Raw genomic sequence first — 19,360 nt, forward strand, 5'->3', positions numbered from 1 at the left:
GTTTTTCCTGTAAACTCTAGGTCAATAATTTGGGCGTGGGAGAGAGAATTGATTCAAGTTGTAATTGCCTGTTCTATTAATGTACTTGTTTCCCCAAGTAGACTTGGTAAAATATGAACAATATGTATTTACACACAGAAGCATCAATTTAGTATATTTTTAAAAAGCATCAGGGAAATGATTATAAAAGTTGGCACATTTAAAGGAAAATTGTTAATTGAAAATCAAATTCTTGAGCCTAACTTTATTGGGTGAACATTAAATTACACCAGTGTACGTGTTCTCCAGGCCCCTCCATTTAAGCCTTTCCCTAAGGTACCCAGAAAATTGACCTCCACCAATTTTTATGGTAAATGTTTAAATCGATACAAATTTGTTTTTAAGTTTAGATGTTCGAACAATCATACTCCAGATAGTAGCTTTCTCTACATAAACATTCTCTTTAAAAAAAAAGATTCAAGTTATTGGAGTAAGTTATGCTTCCTTAGATTAAGATTGAATTGAATCATGTCATTTCTTACTATTCTGTCTTTAAACCCTTAAGGTGCACCGCTAAAACAGGCTGCCTACACTAATGTGTTTTCTACAGATCAGCATCATCACTTGAAGAACAAGGACCTCATTTCAAATGAAGTTATCCCTCTAAATACCTCGGCAGCATCTAACCTACATTGGCAGGACTCTTTCATGAAGAGTGCAGAATTGGAGAGACTTTATGGAAATGTAGCATTTAAAAAGGAACAGAAAATTTTCAGTAACAGTGCAGCTGGGGAAAAAGACTCCGAAGACAGTAAATTAAGGGAGGCATTGAATTTGGTGCTTTCAAAAGCAGAGGACTCCGAGAAAAGACACACTAACTCTGATGCACATAAAGAGTTGGTTAGGACAGAAGCTGAGCTGAAAACTAATCTCATCAGTCAGAAAATGGGGCGACCCAACTTGGCTTCTGACAAATGTGAAACCGCATATCTGCAAAAGGGTTCAACTGTCAGTGGAAAGCGCAGCACAAAAGACCCAAAATCGATGGAAAGTCTGAAACTAAAGTTACCAAATAATCCAAAAGCTCTTCTGGATTTGTCTAACGGTGGTGCCGAAATGGTTGGTGGTGTGCACCACAGGAACCCTGCTGTTGTTGTTGCTCACCCTGAGACGAGGCATCAGTTTGGACCAGTGCCGGGGTACATGCACTATCTGGGATGTAGTCCTGAGAGCCTGCCACCGGGCCATTCATTTGGCCAGCACGCTCCCCCTTTTATGGTGGTTCACCCAATGCAGGGTCAACCCTCCCATTTTTACCAGCATCCAACACAACAGCAAATCACCTCTCAGCTGAGTAATCTTAACTATCACCCTCAGCAGTCAGTTCACTCCAGTGTAATGCCTGAGAGAGGTTACCTTTCAGGGCAATCTAGTTTGTACAGCCAGTCGCCACTCATCTTCTTAAGAGAAGGCAGTAGGCAATCGCATGCTCTTCGGAAGGACAGAACTGATGCATTTTCTGACCAACTAATTCCAGAAAGAAATCACTGCAAACCTTTGCAAGGAACTTCAGTAAAGAAGCTAAAAACTGAGGCCGACGAGAGGAGAGTTCCAGCTTCCAATATGGACAGCAGTAGTGAGAAAGCTACCAAGCACAGCAGGCAGCAAGAGTGTTTAGATCTCCATGTCCAAAATGCATCTCAAAGGCAACAAGTTATTCACATGGCTTCTGCAGCTTATAATAGTCAAATAACGAGTGGAATTTATTCGCATCAAGTTCCACATCCCGCACTTTATGCTAATGCCCCATCTCATAATGTACAGAGGCTTCCTTATGGCCAGGCGTACAATCCACAACTACTGCGTGTACATTCAGTAATAACTTCAACTTCCAACCACATGGTACCCCCTCCAGTGATGAGCCACAGTCCTGTTGGAATGCAGTTGTTCAGTCAATCAGATACGAAGCCTTGTCCCTACCCTGGAACTGTAATTGTACAGAGACCACAGTTCAATACAAGTGGAGATCTCTACATGATGAGAAAGTGAGTTCAGTTTCTTTGAATGATAATATTGAGCATAATTCTGGTTAAAATAGAATGGCTTTAAAGGAGTGGTTTCTTGAAAATAGAGGCAAGTAATTGATTATATTTCTTGGAAATATCATTGTCCCTTGGTCATTTGTGGGTCAAAATTCTGGAATTCCCTACTTAACAGCATCTCGGGAGTGTTGTTGCCACAGTGACAGCAGTGCTTTATGGCTCACCACCATTTCAAGGGCCATTAAGAATGAGCATTAATGCTGTTACTTCATGAAAAATAAAAGAGCTATTTTACTTTGCTGACTTATACATGAATTTGTTGTGCTATGTTAATGAAGTTGAAAGAACCCCACCAACCAGGTTTTAATCACCATACTACATGGGATTCCTTTTGTGACCCAACTTTCTTTAAGGGGCCATCAATTGTCTTCTATTGAATCATCAGAAAGTTCTGATTTAACCCCACCCTAGGCAGTAAGTGGGGGATTGGCGTTGCTTGGAGAACCTACATGGATTGAATGGCCTCCCTCAATGTCACAAGTGAATATAGTACGAGAAATTTAGCCACAGAATTGGTGTAATAGTTGGTGCAGGAATGATGCTGTCTTGTAATATGGAATAATATGACATCTTGTTTCCTTTTATAGGGTTAATAGCATGGTAGTATATTTTTTAAAAGTTTTAATTTTATAAGGTTTTCCTAGTCTTGAGCAACGTTTGACAGTTAAACAATCCTCCTGTGCTCTCCATGTTGTGAATCTTGTTCCAAGTTAGTCATGGGGTTTTTCTAATGATTTTTATTGTTCGCTCTGAGGCACCAATGACTGATGGCCTTTAAGCATTCCATCCGTCAGTAAATGCTTAACTAGCATTAGAGCAGCCTCCTACCCCCACCCCTGAACTCCAAGCCCAAGCTGGTTCTCATGAAATCATGCCTGAATTGTGACCCAAACTCTGTGACCTGCCTTTTACACCATATCTTTTAATAGCTTTCATTAACTAAAATCGATCTAAATCAGACTTGAGGTTTACAACTGCCATTTACGGAAGACAGTCAAAAAGCTTTGAATGCAATTTCACTTGAGCAACCTGACTCTAATTTTTTTAGACTCTGCCTTCTGGTTTTCCTTTGGCAATCCTTTCAGCCCCCTTAATTATGTGCAGATGAAATTAAATTACCCTGTAGATAATTATTGGTGGAAACCAGCGTTCAACAAACTGCTGGAGGAATTCAGCAGGTCAGGCAGCGTCTGTGGAGCCAGAGGGATAATCAACGTATCGGATCAAAACCCTGCATCAGGACTGAGCATTGTGGAGTAATACAGCAAGGAAATGGCCCCTTCACCTCAACCTGCCCATACCAAACAAGGTCTCCTCCTGAGAGAGTCCCAGATCCCTCTGAACCTGTCCAGTGCAGAGAGGAGATGGCCAGTATAAGAATGGGGGGAGGCAGGAGCTGGCAGGTGATGTGTGGAACCAAGTGAGGAGTGGGATGATGGGCAGATGGTCGGGGCGGGGTAGAGGTAGAGACAGAGGCTGGAAGGTGATGTGGAAACGAGAAGGGGCTGCAGGTTCTGGAGTCTGATAAGTAAGGAAGGTGATGAATAGATTCAGATAAGGGAGGGATGATAGGCAGATGGAACCATGTGGGGGAGGGGAAAGAAACTGGGTAATGGTGGGGGTGCTTGGGGTTGTAAAAAGGGGGGTGAGGTGAACCTAGGTGGATCAGAAGTAGAGGGGAAGGAATACAGAGCATGCAGGTTACCTGAAATTGGAAACTTCAATGCTTATACCATTGGGGTTGTCAACTACCCAGACGGAACCAGAACAACTGTTCTAGTTTGTGTTTGGCCATGCCCTGGCATTGGAGGGGGCGGAGGACAGACAGGTCGGTGTGGGAACAGGAGATGAAATGGCATGCAGCCGGGAGCTCAGATGACCATTGCGGACAGAGCACAGGTCTTGCCAAAACATTCACCTAGTCTGCAGTCGGCCTCACCGATTGTAGGAGAGGCCACATCGCAAGCTCTGAATGCAATAGAAAGGTTGGAGGAGGTGCAGATGAATCTCTGTTTGCCTTAAGGCTGTATACGTACCTGGATGGTGGTGAGGGAGGAAAGATGTAGAGATGGGTATTGCACCTCCAATGGTTGCAGGGGAAAGTGCCCGGGGGCGGGAAGGGATGAGCAAACCAGGGAGTTGCAGAGAGAGTGGTCCCTACAGAAAGCAGAAAGGGGTGGGGAGGGGAAGTGTGGCTGGTGACGGGATCGAGTAGCAGCTGGCGGAAATGACAAGGAATAATGTGCTGAAGGCAGAGGGTGAAAGGTGAGGTCCCAGGGAACTCTGTTTCTGTTCCCTCTATGGAGGAGGTAGGGTGAAGAGAGATGCAGGAAATGGAGGAGATGCAGGTGGGTGCTCCATCAACCACAGTAGAGAAAAAGCCATGTTTCCTGAGAAAGGACGCTTCGAATGTCGGAAACTCTTGTCTCGAGAGCAGATGTGGCGGAACAAAGAAACTGGGAGAAAGGGGTGATGTCCTTACAAGAGAGAATTTGGGAGGTGGTGTCGTCTGGGTAGCTGTGGGAGTCAATAGGTTTGCAGTAAATGTCAGTGGATAGTTTGTCTCCTGAGATGGAGACCGAGAGATGCAGAAAGAGGGGAGAGGTGTTAGAAATGGTCGAAGTGAATTTGAGTCCAGGGTGGAAGTTCATAGCGAAGGTGATAACACTGACTAGTTGTGCATGAGGCAGCATCAATACAGTCGTCTGTGAAGTGGAGAAAAAGTTAGGGAGTGATTCTGGAGTAGGTTTGGATCTGCCCATCATCCCTCTTTTATCTGGTTCCACTTACCTTCTTTATCAGATTCCTGAATCTGCACCCCTTTGTCCCATTTATCACCTTCCAGCCTCTGACTCTCCCACCACCATCCCCTCCCTCTACCTGGCATCGTCTGCCCACCATCCCCCTCCTCCCATGGTTTCACCTATTTTCTGCCTGCTCCTGCCTCTTCCCTCCCCACCTCTCTATACTGGCTATCTCCCCTCTGTACTCTGTCCTGATGCAGGGTTTTGACCCGAAACATCGACCATCCCTCTGCTTCCACAGATGCTTCTTGATCAGTTTGTATTTTTCTCTGGATTCCAGCATCTGCAATCTCTTGTGTCTCTGTTCTACACAGCATAGTGAAGTGGCTTAATGTACTGGGAAGTTAACATTGACGTACACCATTTGAGTTCCATTTCGGTGTTATGGACCTACTCAGATCTGGGTATTCAGTTTACAGTACTCTGCTGAATGAGCTGAAACGTTCGATTTATCAACTCTTCAATTACTGACAGATTTTACAACTGCACCAGAAAAGGTGCTAGTCTGGAATTAAGAGAAACTTGTTAATTGGTCTATTATTGTTAATTCTAAGTTGTTCCTGCACAAAAAGAATTTTGATTTTCATTAGTTTTATGCTCATTTATTAAATTTAGTTAAATGTTTTTCAGTCATATCGTTTTCATTTAACTGATGGTTCAATCTAAGAGTAGGCTGTTATTTTCTGAATCCAGTGCAAATGTATTGTAATTTTTTTGACAATGTCTACAGCCTATTGTTTGGACAGAATAAACTGCTCAGGATTGGTATAGTATTGGTTTATTATTGTCACATACCGAGACACAGTGGAAAAACTTGTCTTGCATACCGATCGTACAGATCAATTCATTCCACAGTGCATTAAGGTAGTACAGGGTAAGAACAATAACATTACAGAGTGTCACAGCTACAAGGAAGTGTATTGCAGGTAGCCAATAAGGTGCAAGGTCAAACAAGGTAGATTGAAATGTGACGAGTCCATCTCATCGTATAAGGGATGTGGCTGACTGTTTTCTGCTCCCATGTTATAAAATGATAATGACATATTTCATTGTGCTGTTACTTTTACCCATTTGGCCTCTGTATATTTACATCAAAAATTAAACTGTTGGGGGAACTCAGAACATCGAGCAGCATCTGTGTAAGGGGTGGGGGGGTAGGAAGGAAGGAATCGTCAGCATTTAGGGTGGAGACCCTGCATCAGGACTTAAATGCATGTCCTGCGGCTGTAACTCAAGAAATGTTTTATATGGACAGGGATATTGTTCCACTTAAAAACTGTTCAGCCGCTAATGGGTACCTTTTGTTTGTTCATTATTTAGCAACAAGTCCTAATTTGTTAAAACACCCTACTGTCACTTGAAGGATAAGTTCTCTGGGGATTTTCTGATTACTGGTATCTATTACAATGTGGCGTTGTTTATGCATGGAAATAGTTTTGGCTCCTTATGTGAAATTGCCCAAATTATAATTGTAGAATTGTCCTTATTCATGCTTATATTTTGTCCACTGCTAGTTGAGTTTTAACTGAATGATTTCGTACAGTTTGGGGTTGGCCACATTGCTGAGAGTCTGGGGCCATAGAGGAAACTGGATAAGTTTGGCAAATTTCCTTTCCTGAAAGGCTTGAGTGAACCCGATGGATTTTTAAGATTGTTTCACAGCCGCCATTACTGATTCTTCTTTAATTCTCTGTTTATTAAATTCAGATTGCCCCAACTCTACAGTAGGACATGAACTTTTATCTCCAGATAATTAGTTCAGGTCTCTGGATCTGTGGTCCAGTAATACCTGTACTCTTGTGTTAAATATAGTGTATTATACGTCTTTGTTTCAAAATTTATTTAGATTGTGTGGATGGAGGAGGAAGCTGAAAATGTTTAAAACCATCTTCAACAGTGGAGTGATTTGATGTAAATTCACAGATCAAATAATTATTCATTGTTTATAATTGTAAACCAGCAGTGAATTACATCCAGAAGTGTAGAAAATCCATAGGAATTTTTGCATGAAGATTTGTTCTATCACAGTATCTATACTGGTGCTTGGTATTGGACTTTTAGTCAATGATTATGATAGTAATAGTGACCTTCAATGAATGTCCTTTCCCCATTTTCTTTACAAATACAACCAGAAGTACTGTTCAGGCTGTAAGCTTAGTGATTTACATAGTCTGCCTCTTTAGTGTTCGTAAAAACGAAAAATTGAAACAAGATGCTTTGTTTCAGTCTGCTGCCTGAATACCCAGTGTTGAAACAGATGGGGAGAAGGGATCCTGATACAATGCCACAGCCTCAAGATAAAACAGTGCCGCCTCTTTGTATGAACCAGGTAAGTTTCAGCTGTTGGGTAGAAGTGAAAGATCCAGTGGAATAGCTGAAGAACGGGAAGACTCTAAAACTTCTCAACCGACATTTATTTCTCAATTCATGCACCAAAGCAGCTTAATTGATTATTCATATTTGCCAACATAGGTGGGTACGCATATTTCACCACGAGTAGAATTACTTCAAAATTAAATCGTTTGCGAAGCTCTTTGGGACTTCCTGTTAATATTGAAGACATTAAATGTGAAATTAACTCTCTTAATGTGAATAAGTAAACAATATAACAAATATTTACAGAATATAACAGGTGGAAACAAAGTCCTATTACTTTGCAACTCAATAGCTATTAATTCAGCAAAAATTCTACATAGTGCTGAGCACTGATATGAGTAAATAAGTTACATAATTGTCCCTTTAGTTCCTGACCTGGTCCTTTATATTACAAAGAACCTTAACGTCTCAGGAAAAGTTGGTGGGAGAGTCTCTTAACTCTTAATCATTTGTGCATGATAATGTAGCAGCAGTGTCACGTTGGCATTTGTGTGGCAAACAATATACACAGATACACTGGTATTGGTTTATTATTGTCACTTGTACTGAGGCACAGTGAAAAACTTGTCTTGCATACTGATTGTACAGGTCCAATTCATTACACAGTGGAGTTACATTGGGTTAGTACAGAGTACAGGTAAAAACAATAACAGTACAAAGTAAAGTGTCACAGTTACAGACAGAGTGCAGTAAGGTGCAAGGTCACAACAAGGTAGATCGTGAGGTCAGAGTCCATCTCATTGTATAAGGAGTCCATCTCGAGAGTGAAGGACTTGCGAGAGAAATGGGCATAATCTCTGCAAGAACCTGCAAGAGAACTAGGGACATAATGAACTTTATAGTTGTCTGAATAATCAGTTTATTTTAATGGCATAAAAAAACTAAGGGAGGGCAGGGGAACATTGGCAACTCATGGATATTTTGGCAGTTTGCAGCAAGTCATTGGTTTAACCAGAATTCAAGGGCTTTGCCTGATCTGAGATGACTTCCAGGTAATAGCCTTTGCTTATACTTACCTGGAGGTGCATGGGCAGATTAGGATGATTTCTATTGATTTCTTGTGTGTGGACGTGTCGACTTCCTTCCTCTCCCTGCTGTAAAATGTTGTGATGATGGACCAACTCCAGATTAAACACGGAAGTTGGTGAGAGATGGTGGACACATACAAGCTGGGTGTTAAATTTTAGACCTGCTTGCTTGCTTTCAAAATTTTAAGCTAATCAGTAGATACTTGTGGCCCAGAATGTACAACTGTTTACCCTTTATCTACTGAAAGATTATAATATGCCCCTGGTAGCTACTATTAGCTGATGACCCATTGTTTAATATACAAAAGGTAGACTTAATATGTGACAGATTATTCAGCCAAATCTTTTCCTGGCACTTGAAGGTTTATGAAATAACTAACCCTCTTGGTAGACAAATTATGAAACCTGAATGTAGGATTCTATTATAATTGGGGTATTTTTTCCAGCAAAATATTTATTTGTAAGATATTTAGCAGCCCACATTTAATGTACTTTCTCTTTTTTTCCCCCTCTCTCCACAGCCCTGAACAAAACATCTTGGCATTGCAAGTGGATGTGGCTCAGGAAAGCACTGAAAATACTATCGTAGTATTACAGCTCAAAAACTGTGAATTGTAGCCAGGGACCATTTCTGTAGTGGGAGATAAACTCAGGTTTATATAGTGTGAATAGAGAATTTTCAATAATAAGAATTTGAAATAAAGTTAAGTTTATTACACTTTTATTTTGACCCGAAACTGTTTTGTAAACTGCCTTAAAGAGACTGTAAATTGTATATAGAAATTGCATCACCTTGCTTGCAAACTTCATAAAATCATAAGAGGAAAAACATAACCAGAACTCGTAATTTATAAATTGTGTACACCGTTTTGGGCGTGGTTTCCATCTGGGGAAAACACAGTGAAGATACAAGTATGTTTAAACACACTGTGGCTTTGGCAAGCAGCTGCTAAACTGTGAATATTAGATTTTCCTTGTGTTTACTTTAGTATATGGATTCAGGAAAGGTTTACAATTAGTGTTGCATTCACTGTACTTTATTACCTTGTCTGTGAAACTGCATTTGGAATGCTTTTATTTGGTAAAGACCTTTTGAAAAGGTGGCCTTTCTCAATTTGACTAGCTAGGACTATTAATTGATTGTAGAGGTATATGAATTCTATTTTGTTATTTATGTATTAAATGTTTTAAAAAATCTGAGGAGTACACACAGCTAATGTCAAAAACATGTTTTGTAAACTTTAGTGTAGAGTACTGCTGCCTATCTCTGTACCAGCAGCACTGTGTTTAAATGGCTCTTCTCAGGAATAAATCTATTTGTGTACAACATGGACTTTAAACAAACATCTTTGCTCTTTTCTGTGGGAAATGGAGACGTGATTTATTTCAGTGAGGTGTTATTACATAAAATAAGGGGTAGAGATTTCTGTGGACTCAAAGGGACAAATTGGGATGCATGTAAAGACAAGCATGAGATTTCTGTAGTGAGCACAAGTACAAGTCTGGGTGCTTCTGTGCATATAGATTGGTTGCAATATACTCATTTTCAGTAAGGTATTGCTCAATAACTACTGCTGGTCTGTCTGCTACTGGTCTGTCATGGCTGTTTTGCAACCTCTATAAACTTTGGAAAAGAACATGTACTGGGGTAAATCAAATGAGTCAGTTTTAGTCATCCCATCTTGCCATTTTCCTAATTTGTATGGAGTTCTTTCATCAGTGCCATGAGACTACATGGACCTCCATGTGAAATGTCACGTGAATATAGTTTGTTAGAAAGCCACTTGTAAGACGTTGTGTGATAGAAGTTAGATCTTGGTGCGGCACGGAAAGCAATTGAATTGTAAAGCAAGCTTCAGATGCTGGAAATCCGAAATAAAATGCTGGAAATGTTCGGCAGGTCACGTGGCGTCAGTGGAAAGGAAAACAAAGTAAACAGTTCAGGTCACTGGTATTGAAGAGTTTGAAATCAAACAGGCTTTAAGTTGCAGAGCAGAGGATGGGGGTAAAGAAAAGAAAGGAAATGTCTGTGGCAGCGTGAAGCCCAAGAGAGAGTGAAGGAAATGGCACTGTGGTGAAAGCAATTGAATCTCGCTATACAGACGCTCCCTTCACTCTTTCCACCCTGATGTCTCTGCACCTTAAAACATGACAGATTTCAAACCATTCAAATTCTGATGAGAGGATGTTGACTTGAAATATTGACTGTTTCTCTCTCCCTAGATGCTGCCTGACCTCTGAGTGTTTCCAGCATTTTCTGTTTTTTTTTGAAAAAAATTGTCAGTGGGTTGCGGCATGAGGAAGATGTATGTGATCATTGGGTGTATCTAATGAAAGCATAGCATTGATATCATGCTTTTCACAATCCCCAGGTGTCCAAAGCACTTAACTGCCAATGAGATATTCTATAATGGAGGAAACAGCAGCCAATTTGTTCACAGCATGTTCCACAAACACCAAGAGCCAATGACCAGACAATCTGTTTTAGGTGTTTCTTCCACTTTACTACACTAATTGGGATAAAGTGGTTCTTGAAACTTCACCCAGTCACTGAGTTACAGATGGGGAACAGCAAGTAATTTTTGAAAGAGAATTTGCATTTCTATTAAAAACAAAATGCTGAAAATACTCAGTAGGTCTAGCTAAATCTGTAGAAAGGATAGAGTTAAACATTTAATCAAAAGGGATGTTTTTATTCTGGATTTCCAGCTTCTGCAGTTTGATTTTTCACTTGCATTTTAAATACTTTTCAGGATATCCCAGAATTTTGCAGAAGTATTTTTTGAAGCATAGTCGTCGTTGGCTACTGCATTCCTCTATTACAATCTGCCCACAGGACAAGGCAATGGGAAAATGACCAAATAAATATAGTGATATTGACTAAGAGATAAACACTAGCTCCAGAATATCAGGGAAATGCCTCTGGATTTTAAATAATGGTGTGGGATCTTTTATTCTCACCTGAGAGAGCAGACAGAACCTTGTCCAGTTGCATAATTAAATCATCATCTCTAATGAGCCACAATTCAACCATGTGTTTAAAGTTGTCTTAAATGGTTCATTATAGCAAACAATCCACAGAATCCATTTAAAATCATCTACAAACTACACAAGTTGTGTCTGAACTGCAGCAATATTTGATAAAAGCTGACAAGAGGGAAAGATGATTACAAATCTGCACTAATCCCAGTTTGGGTATGTGATAAAGACATCACCCCACCATCCCCATTGAAGTGGGGCCTGTGAAAATTAAAATGAAATGTTTTATAATGAAATTACTAAACATCCTACGGCTGAGAAAAAATTAAATAGCTGTTGGAAGTATTGAACAGTTTAGTTCAATGAGGCTGGGGTGCAGTAGAATCTCGGCCTATGATTCACATCCAAAACCTCTGAATTGTCTCATGTAAACTACTTGCCATGTGTTTGGTAAGATCAAATGCATTTTAAATAATATAAAGATTAATCAGTTCCAAAAATATAACAAAACTTCTCAAATGATTAATTACTGTGAAATGCATGGGCTGTTATGGAGGCACAGAGTATGCACTGAAGTTGCCCAGTCAACAGTCTGATAAGTGATCAATTAATCAATATTTGCAATTTTAGTCGAGAAGACAGTTTGCTCAAGACATATCACATGAGAACTGGAGTGAGATTGAACTTGCAGCTTGGAAGCAAGATTATGACCAGCTAACTGAAAATGTGTTTTTATCATCAACGTTCAATTAAGAAAGTCTTTGCTCAAGTGACTATTGCTTGATTCTAGCTTTTGAAAATGAATCACCTTGATTTAAAAATAAAAGTAGGTACCCTTTCTAATGCCAAAGAAAAAAAAATTGGCAATATGCAGTGGGCTGTCAGAAATAATACTTGTATACACAGAAACAAAGAAAGTAGCAACATTAGACTTTGGTATTTGGTACAATCATGGCTATCCTCTTGGTACCATGTAGAACATCGAATATAAAACAGTACAGCACAGGAACAGGCCCTTTGGCCCACAATGTCTGTGCCGACCATTATCCCAAATTAAACTAATCCCATCTGCCAGCACTTGGTCTGTATCCCTCAATTCCCTGCCTGTTCATGTGTTTTTCTAAACGCCACTACCGTATCTGCTTCCACCACCGCCCCTGGCAGCGCATTCCAGACACCCACCACTCTCTGTGTAAAACAAATTTTGCCCTGCATATCTCCTTTAAACATTTCCCCCTCTCTCCTTAAAGCTATGCCCTCTAGTATTGACATTTCTACCCTGAGAAAAAGACTATCTGTGCCCCACATAATCTTATAAACCTCTATCAGGTCTCCCCTCAGCCTCCGCTCCAGAGAAAACAATTCAAGTTTGTCCAGCCTTTCCTTATAGCTAGTACTCTCTAATCCTGGCAGTTCTCTCTCTCCAAACCCTTGATGCCTTTTGAGTCTGGAAATCTATTTCATCCTTTAAATGCATTCAGCCTCCACTACCTTGTGTGATAGGGAATTCCACAAGTTTGCCGTCCTCTGACTGAAGAAATTTCTCCTCGTGCTGGTCCTGAATGTCTTGCCCCGCGTCCAGAGACCGTGACCCTTCCTTGTTCTGGACGCCTGATACGCCAGCAGAAACATTCTCCCTCCACCCAGTTTGTCCAGCCCTGCCCCAGTTTTATGTTTCAATGAGATCCCCACTCATTCTTCCAAGCTCTAGTGAATGTGGGTGTAGTTGACTCAAGTTTTCCTCAGACTCAAGGATCAGTCTGGTGAACCTCTATTCTTTGGTGAGGGGGACCACACCTGCACAGAACACCCCACGTGTGATCTTACCAAGGCCCTGTATAATTCTTGTCATCCTTATTCCTGCACTCAGCTCCTGCAACAAAGGCCATCACAAGACATAGGAGCAGAATTAGGCCATTCAGCCCATCGAGTCTGCTTCACCATTTGATCATGGCTGACTTACTGGCTGATGATCATGTCTGAACCGCTTGCTACACCTGTATATTTGCTTTCAGTGACTGGTGCACAAGAAACCCCCAGGTGCCTTTGTACATCAGCATTTTCCATCTCTATTTACACAATACTCTGTCTTCCTGTTTTACTAACCAATGTGGATGAGTTTACATTTATCCCTGTTATAACTGCATCTGCCATATATTTACCCACTCAATAATTGCCTAAATTGCCTTGAAGCCTCTGCGTGTCCTCCTCACAAATCACATCATTTGGCAAATTTTGAAATACTGCGTTTGGTTCCCTCATCCAAATCATTGATATATATGTTGCCCAAAGCCCAAGCACTAATCCGTGTGGTACCCCACTAGCCACTGTCTGCCATCATGAAACGGTCCCATTTATTCCTCTTACCTGTTTGTCAATTTAAATCTTTGCCAGTATGTTACTCCCAATCCCATGTGCTTTAATTATGCACGCTAGTTTCTTACATGGAACTTTATCCAAAAGGCCTTCTGAAATCCAGATACATCATATCTATTGGTTTTCCCTTGTACAGACGACACCAACGTTACAGGGGGGAGTTGTGTTCCGAGAAAATGGTTCTTATTGCAATTTTCCATAAAGCAAAGCCAGATCACCTGCACATGCATCAAGAAGTGAGAGTTGAAAAAAATAAATACTGTGTTTATTTATTTACTAACTTACGGATTAGTGCTTGGGCTTTGGGCAACATATATATCAATGATTTGGATGAGGGAACCAAACGCAGCATTTCGAAATTTGCCAAATGATGTGATCTGTGAGGAGGACACAAAGAGGCTTAAAGGTGATTTAAACAATTAGTGGGTAAATATATGGCAGATGCAGTTATAACAGGGATAAATGTAAACTCATCCACGTTAGTTAGTAAAACAGGAAGGCAGAGAATTGTGTAAATAGAGATGGGAAATGCTGGGACCTGGGTGTCGTTTACTTTTTTCCCATAAATTCCATGAGAGTGAATTTTATTCCATATCTCAAATCTTTGGGTAGTGATTTGTGAATTCCGTAAGGGTGGATCTCCAATACCCAAATTTCTGTGACATGGGGGTTGCCTGTATATTCTAGCAGTTAACATCAGTAAAGCTCCAGTAGATTTATCAAACATGAAATCGCTCACAAATCCCTGCTGACTTTGTCTAATCCTGCTGATGTTTTCTGAGTGTCCTGTTATCCTTTACAACATTTTCCCTACTACACATGTTAGACTAGTGGACCTGAAGTTCCCTGTTTTCTCTTCCTTTTCAAACAGTGGGTATATATTTGTGACCCTCCATCCTGTAGGACTGTTCCATAAACCATTGTTTGTTTTCACATTGAAATCACTCAACTCCTGCTTCTGAAACTGAAGAGTACAAAAAAGGGGAGGTGATTTTTAAACTTTATGAAAGACTTCTTAAGCCACAGATGAATTATTGCACGCAGAATTAGATTTATTATCACTGACTTGAAATTTGTTGCTTTGCGGCAGCAGTACAGTGCAAAGACATAAAATTACAATAAATTACAAAAATAAATACTGCAAATGGTGCCAAAGAAAAGGAGTAACAAGGTAGTGTTCGTGGGTTCATGGACCATTCAGAAATCTGATGGTGGAGGGGAAGAAGCTGTTTCTGAATCGTTGAGTGTGGGTCTGTATCTCCTCCCCGATGGTAGTAATGAGAAGAACGCTTGTCCCGGATGGTGAGGGTCCTTAGTGGTGGATGCTGCCTTCTTGAGGCACCGCCTCTTGAAGACGTCCTTGATGGTGGGTAGGGTTGTGCCCGTGATGGAGCTGGCTGAGTCTACAACCCTTTGCAGGCAGCCTCTTGCAATTCTTTGCATTGGAGCCTCCATATTAGGCTGTGATGCAACCAGTCAGAATGCTCTCCACCGTACACCTGTAGAAATTTGTATGTGTAAATCTATCGAAATTTGTAGTTGTGGTTTCCACACTTTGAGTATGCGAGGGACCCTAGAGGGGCTGTGCGGAAGATTCCAAGATGAGGGATTCCTGCTTCAAGGTTGGACTGGAGGATCTCAGAATTTCTGGAACAAAAAGGTTGAGGGGAGGTCAAGAAGATAATGGTGGATTTTGATTGGATAAACAGCTGCTCCCATTAGCAGATGGTTCAATGTACTAGACCACATTTAAAAACAAGAAACCTTTTTATCCTGGTGGTGATAATTTGGAAGTTACTGCCTGTAATGGTGGTGAAAATGATCAGTGAGGGTTTTCAAGAGAATAAGCACAGGAGGAAATAATTTACAGGGCTTTGGGGAAATAATGGGAGACTGAGATTGGAAGCTTCCTCTGCAGACAGGTAAATAAGGAAGTGTAGATTATTTTGGCTGAAGGGTGAAAATAAGGCTAGCATGTTTGATCCACTTCCCATTCCCACACTGACATGTCTATCCATGGCCTCCTCTACCGCCACGTTGAGGCCAGGCGCGGGTTGGAGGAACAACACCTCATATTCCGCCTTGGGAGTCTCCAGCCTGATGGCCTCAACATCGATTTCTCTAACTTCTGGTAACCCCACCCCTTCTTTTTCTCCTCCCCCCTTTGTCTTCACTTATTCCCATGGCTCCCTTCCCCTGCCTTGATGATCTGCCCATCTCCTCTCCTCCACTCCTCTCCCCCATCCTTTATTCCATGGTCCACTGCCCTCTCCTACCGGATTCCTTCTTCTTCAGCCCTTTGGCCTCCTCTACCTATCACCCCTCAGCTTATTACATCTTTTCCCCTTTTCACCTCTCAGCTGGACTCACCTCTCCCCCGCCAGCCTGTGCTCCTTTCCCTCCCCCCACCTTCTTATTCTGGCTTCTACCCTCTTCCTTTCCAGTCCCGATGAAGGGTCTCGGCCTGAAACGTCGACTGTTTGTTTCCCTCCATGGGTGCTGCCTGACCTGCTGAGGTCCTCCTGCACTTTTTGTCTGTTGCTCCAGATTGCAGCATCCGCAGAATTTCTTGTGTCTCTGAGCATGTTTGAACGTCTGGATTTAGCATATAGTTTTGATCCTAATTGTTGGTTACCATAACTTGAGCATGCTCAGGGTGGTGAGGGCTTCAACAAATGCTTCTCATCCATACTTTCTAAGGAGAAGGATGTTGTAGCTGGAGGAATTAGGGAGAGGGACATGAAATTCCAGACCATGTTAGCATTAAAAGGGAAAAGGTATTAGGTATCTTAGCAGGCTTAAAGGTAGATAAATCCCCAGAGCCTGATGAGATATGTCCCAGGGTGTTATAAACACCAAGGGATAAGATTGACAGAGATTCTTAAATTTTCACTGGCCAGAGGTGAAATGCCAAGTAACTGGAGAACAGCAAATGTACCTCCTTTCAAGAAGGACAGCAGGAATAACTCTGGGAACTTCAAACCTGAGTCTAACGTCAGTGGTAGGGAAGTTATTGGAAAAACTCCTGAGGGACAAAATTAACCAAAGATGGTCAGCATGCCTTTGTTGGGAGAGATCCTAACCGTAACCCTAACCCCCTACCTCACATACACAACTACAATACCTGGGACCCCCTATCCCACCCTATTAAGATATGGAATAAAGAATAGGGCACAGATCCCAATAAAGGCGAGTGGAGCAGGACCAGGATAATGAAGGCATGGGCCAGATCAAAGTGGCAGGGTCCAGTGAGATTGAATCTCCAGTAATGAGATCAATGAACACAAGAGGGATCATTTTCCCACTGCCCGCTAACTAACAACCTAACCCAATTTGAATTTATTGAAGAGCAAATAAATTGTGATGAGGGAAGTGCAGTTGATATTGTCTACACAGACTTCAGTAATGCCTTTGACAAGGTCCCACATCGGACTGATCCATAAGGTTAAATCGCATGGGTTGGGAAATTGGATCCAAAATTAGTTTGCTGATAGGAGGGTGAGGGTGAAGGTTTTTTTTGTGATTGGGAGCTTGTTGACCTGTGATACACAGCAGGGATCAGTGCTTTACTGATATATGCATGAACAATTTGGATTAGAATGTAGGGGGTATGATGAGCAAGTTTGTAGATAAGACAGAAGTTGGAGGTGTGATAGTGAGGAAGGTAGTCATGTTGATCAGTGAGCAGAGCAGTGGCAGATGGAACTTACTCCCAGAAGTGTGAAGTTTGGGAGGACTAATCAGGGTGGGACATACAAGGTAAAGCTGTTCGGCATATTGAGGATTTGAAGGACCTTGGTGTACAAGTCCAAGGATCCCTGAAGGTGGCAGCACAGGTATTGAAGAGAAATAGGATATTAGACGTTGATAACACACACAAAACGCTCAGCAGGTCAGGCAGCATCTGTGCAGAGAGATTTCTCTTCATAGATGCTGCCTGACCTGCTGAGTTCCTCCAGCATTTTGTGTGTGTTACTCCAGATTCCAGCCTCTGCAGAATCTCTTGTGTCTCCATAGAAATATAGGAGCAGGGAGATTATGTTAAGGCCACATTGATGAGGCCACAGATGGAATACTGCGTGCAGTTCAGGTGATTACACTGGAGAGGGCTTAGGGGAGATTTACCAGGATGTTGCTTGGGATGGAGTATTTCAATGACGAGCAGAGACTGGATTTATTCTCCTTGGTGCTGAGGGGGTGGGGAGGGGCCTGACTGAGGTATATAAAATTATGAGGGGCATAGGCAGCGTAGATAGAGGAAACTTTTCCCATAGCAGAGGTGTCATAAACTAGAAGGTTTAAGGTAAGGAGTTCCGAAGGGGGATCTGAGGTGAGTTATCTCACGATTGCAATCAATTAATTCGGAATTAATGCAATTGGGCAGGTTTGGTCCACTCTTCAAATTGCAGAACCGAGTGCGGGTCCAACCAACGCGGGCTGGAGATTCCTCGGCGAGCGATGGCAACGGTGAGAGACAGAGCGCACGTCCTGAGCCTCAACCTGAATCTGGCGGCTCTCAGCCCGGCGGTTAGAGCAGGTACTGGCTCCAAGTTACAAAGTATCACTTAATGCAAAGCCCCGAATACAAAGTTGCTTATAATTAGTTCTGCCCAGGTTCTCGCTTATTGTTACTAAGTGTCTCTCCCCGGCGTTGTGCAATGCCAAGAATTTGTTTAATGGCAGTGTAACCATTCAAGGTTAATGTTTAAATGTAAGGAGGGTGTTCGGTAACCTCTTGTGCAATGTGCTCCTGTCCATGGAGCCGTTTGTAACTGCAAACACGCACGCTGGCCCTCCGCCCCTCTGTTCCAATCTGCGGCTGGTTTGCGAGTTTACATTCCTGCCTCCCCGTTTGTCCACGCCTTTTGTATTTACATCGGCCTCCGAGTCGGATTTCCCCGCGGCCACGGACACCGTTCCCAACACTTTCTCCCGCCCGGGCGGGAAGCTGTCGGTCACCTTCCCCACACGCTGCTGAGAACGATGTCCCATCCGCAGCATGGCGCAGTCAGGTAAAGAGAAGTAGGAGGTGTCAGCGATCGTTTGCCGCCGGCGCTGCGGGTCGGGGGTGGGCGATAGTGTGGCGCCCGCCACTCACTCGGACATCGCCTCTTCCCTTGAGAGACGAGGTGGGAGAGAGGGGAGGTGTGGCGCTCTCGAGAGACGAGGTGTGGGGGACGGGGGTTGGTCGTCAACAGGTTTGAAGGGAGCCCGCAGTCTTCCACTGGCGGGACCCCGGGGTGGTGACTGCTCGGCCCCTGGGCGCGGGATACCGGCTCCCTCGGTGAAGGGGGCGGGAAAGTTCCCGGGGCAACAGTGCGTTCAACCGACCCAAACGTCCCAGAAGGTTAAAGTAGGAGCGGTATATCCTTTTGATGCGGGAAGTGAAGCAAGATTCACCTCACAGGTTTTGTATGTCCGGTCCCACAGTGAGGCGTCTGCCCTGCCCCGGGGCAATGGGTGTTTAGAATTCAATCTAGAAAAGGCTTTACTCGCTGGTTTCTGTTTTGAATATTTGATTTGAGGATGTCGGGGGGAGGAATTGGAATGGACTGAACCCAGCCACATTCGTAATTCCTAAGGTTTTGCGTTGGTTTATCGCCGTGGATAAAAGTTTCGGGGGGGGGGGGTGGAGGGGTTGGGATAGTCGGTGAAGGTGGAAGAGGTTAAAATGGGCGCGGTGTTTCTACGAAAGTTGCCGTCATTAAATTGGGTC

General features: G+C 42.5%; 2 protein-coding genes across 5 annotated transcripts in view; both read left to right on the forward strand.

Annotated features, from left to right (window-relative positions):
- Positions 1–9,616, forward strand: part of LOC127577907 (chromatin remodeling regulator CECR2-like) — a 75,065-nt gene extending 65,449 nt beyond the window's left edge. The window contains exons 17-19 of one of the 2 annotated variants that reach the window (XM_052029556.1): positions 545–2,024; positions 7,112–7,214; positions 8,811–9,616. In XM_052029556.1, coding sequence (XP_051885516.1) covers positions 545–2,024; positions 7,112–7,214; positions 8,811–8,816 — 1,589 coding nt within the window. In that variant the 3' untranslated portion in view covers positions 8,817–9,616. The remainder of the gene's footprint in view (positions 1–544; positions 2,025–7,111; positions 7,215–8,810) is intronic. The other variant, XM_052029557.1, reaches the window with a different exon arrangement.
- Positions 9,617–17,621: 8,005 nt separating this feature from the next.
- The window catches only part of depdc7a (DEP domain containing 7, paralog a), a 37,497-nt gene continuing 35,758 nt past the window's right edge, over positions 17,622–19,360 (forward strand). The window contains exons 1-2 of one of the 3 annotated variants that reach the window (XM_052029310.1): positions 17,622–17,734; positions 18,029–18,181. In XM_052029310.1, coding sequence (XP_051885270.1) covers positions 18,103–18,181 — 79 coding nt within the window. In that variant the 5' untranslated portion in view covers positions 17,622–17,734; positions 18,029–18,102. Of the gene's footprint in view, positions 17,735–17,892; positions 17,948–18,028; positions 18,182–18,412; positions 18,657–19,360 lie in introns of those variants that run through there. The other 2 variants (XM_052029312.1, XM_052029313.1) reach the window with 2 other exon arrangements.

Source organism: Pristis pectinata, chromosome 14 (assembly GCF_009764475.1).
Source record: "Pristis pectinata isolate sPriPec2 chromosome 14, sPriPec2.1.pri, whole genome shotgun sequence".
NCBI classification, from domain to species: domain Eukaryota; kingdom Metazoa; phylum Chordata; class Chondrichthyes; order Rhinopristiformes; family Pristidae; genus Pristis; species Pristis pectinata.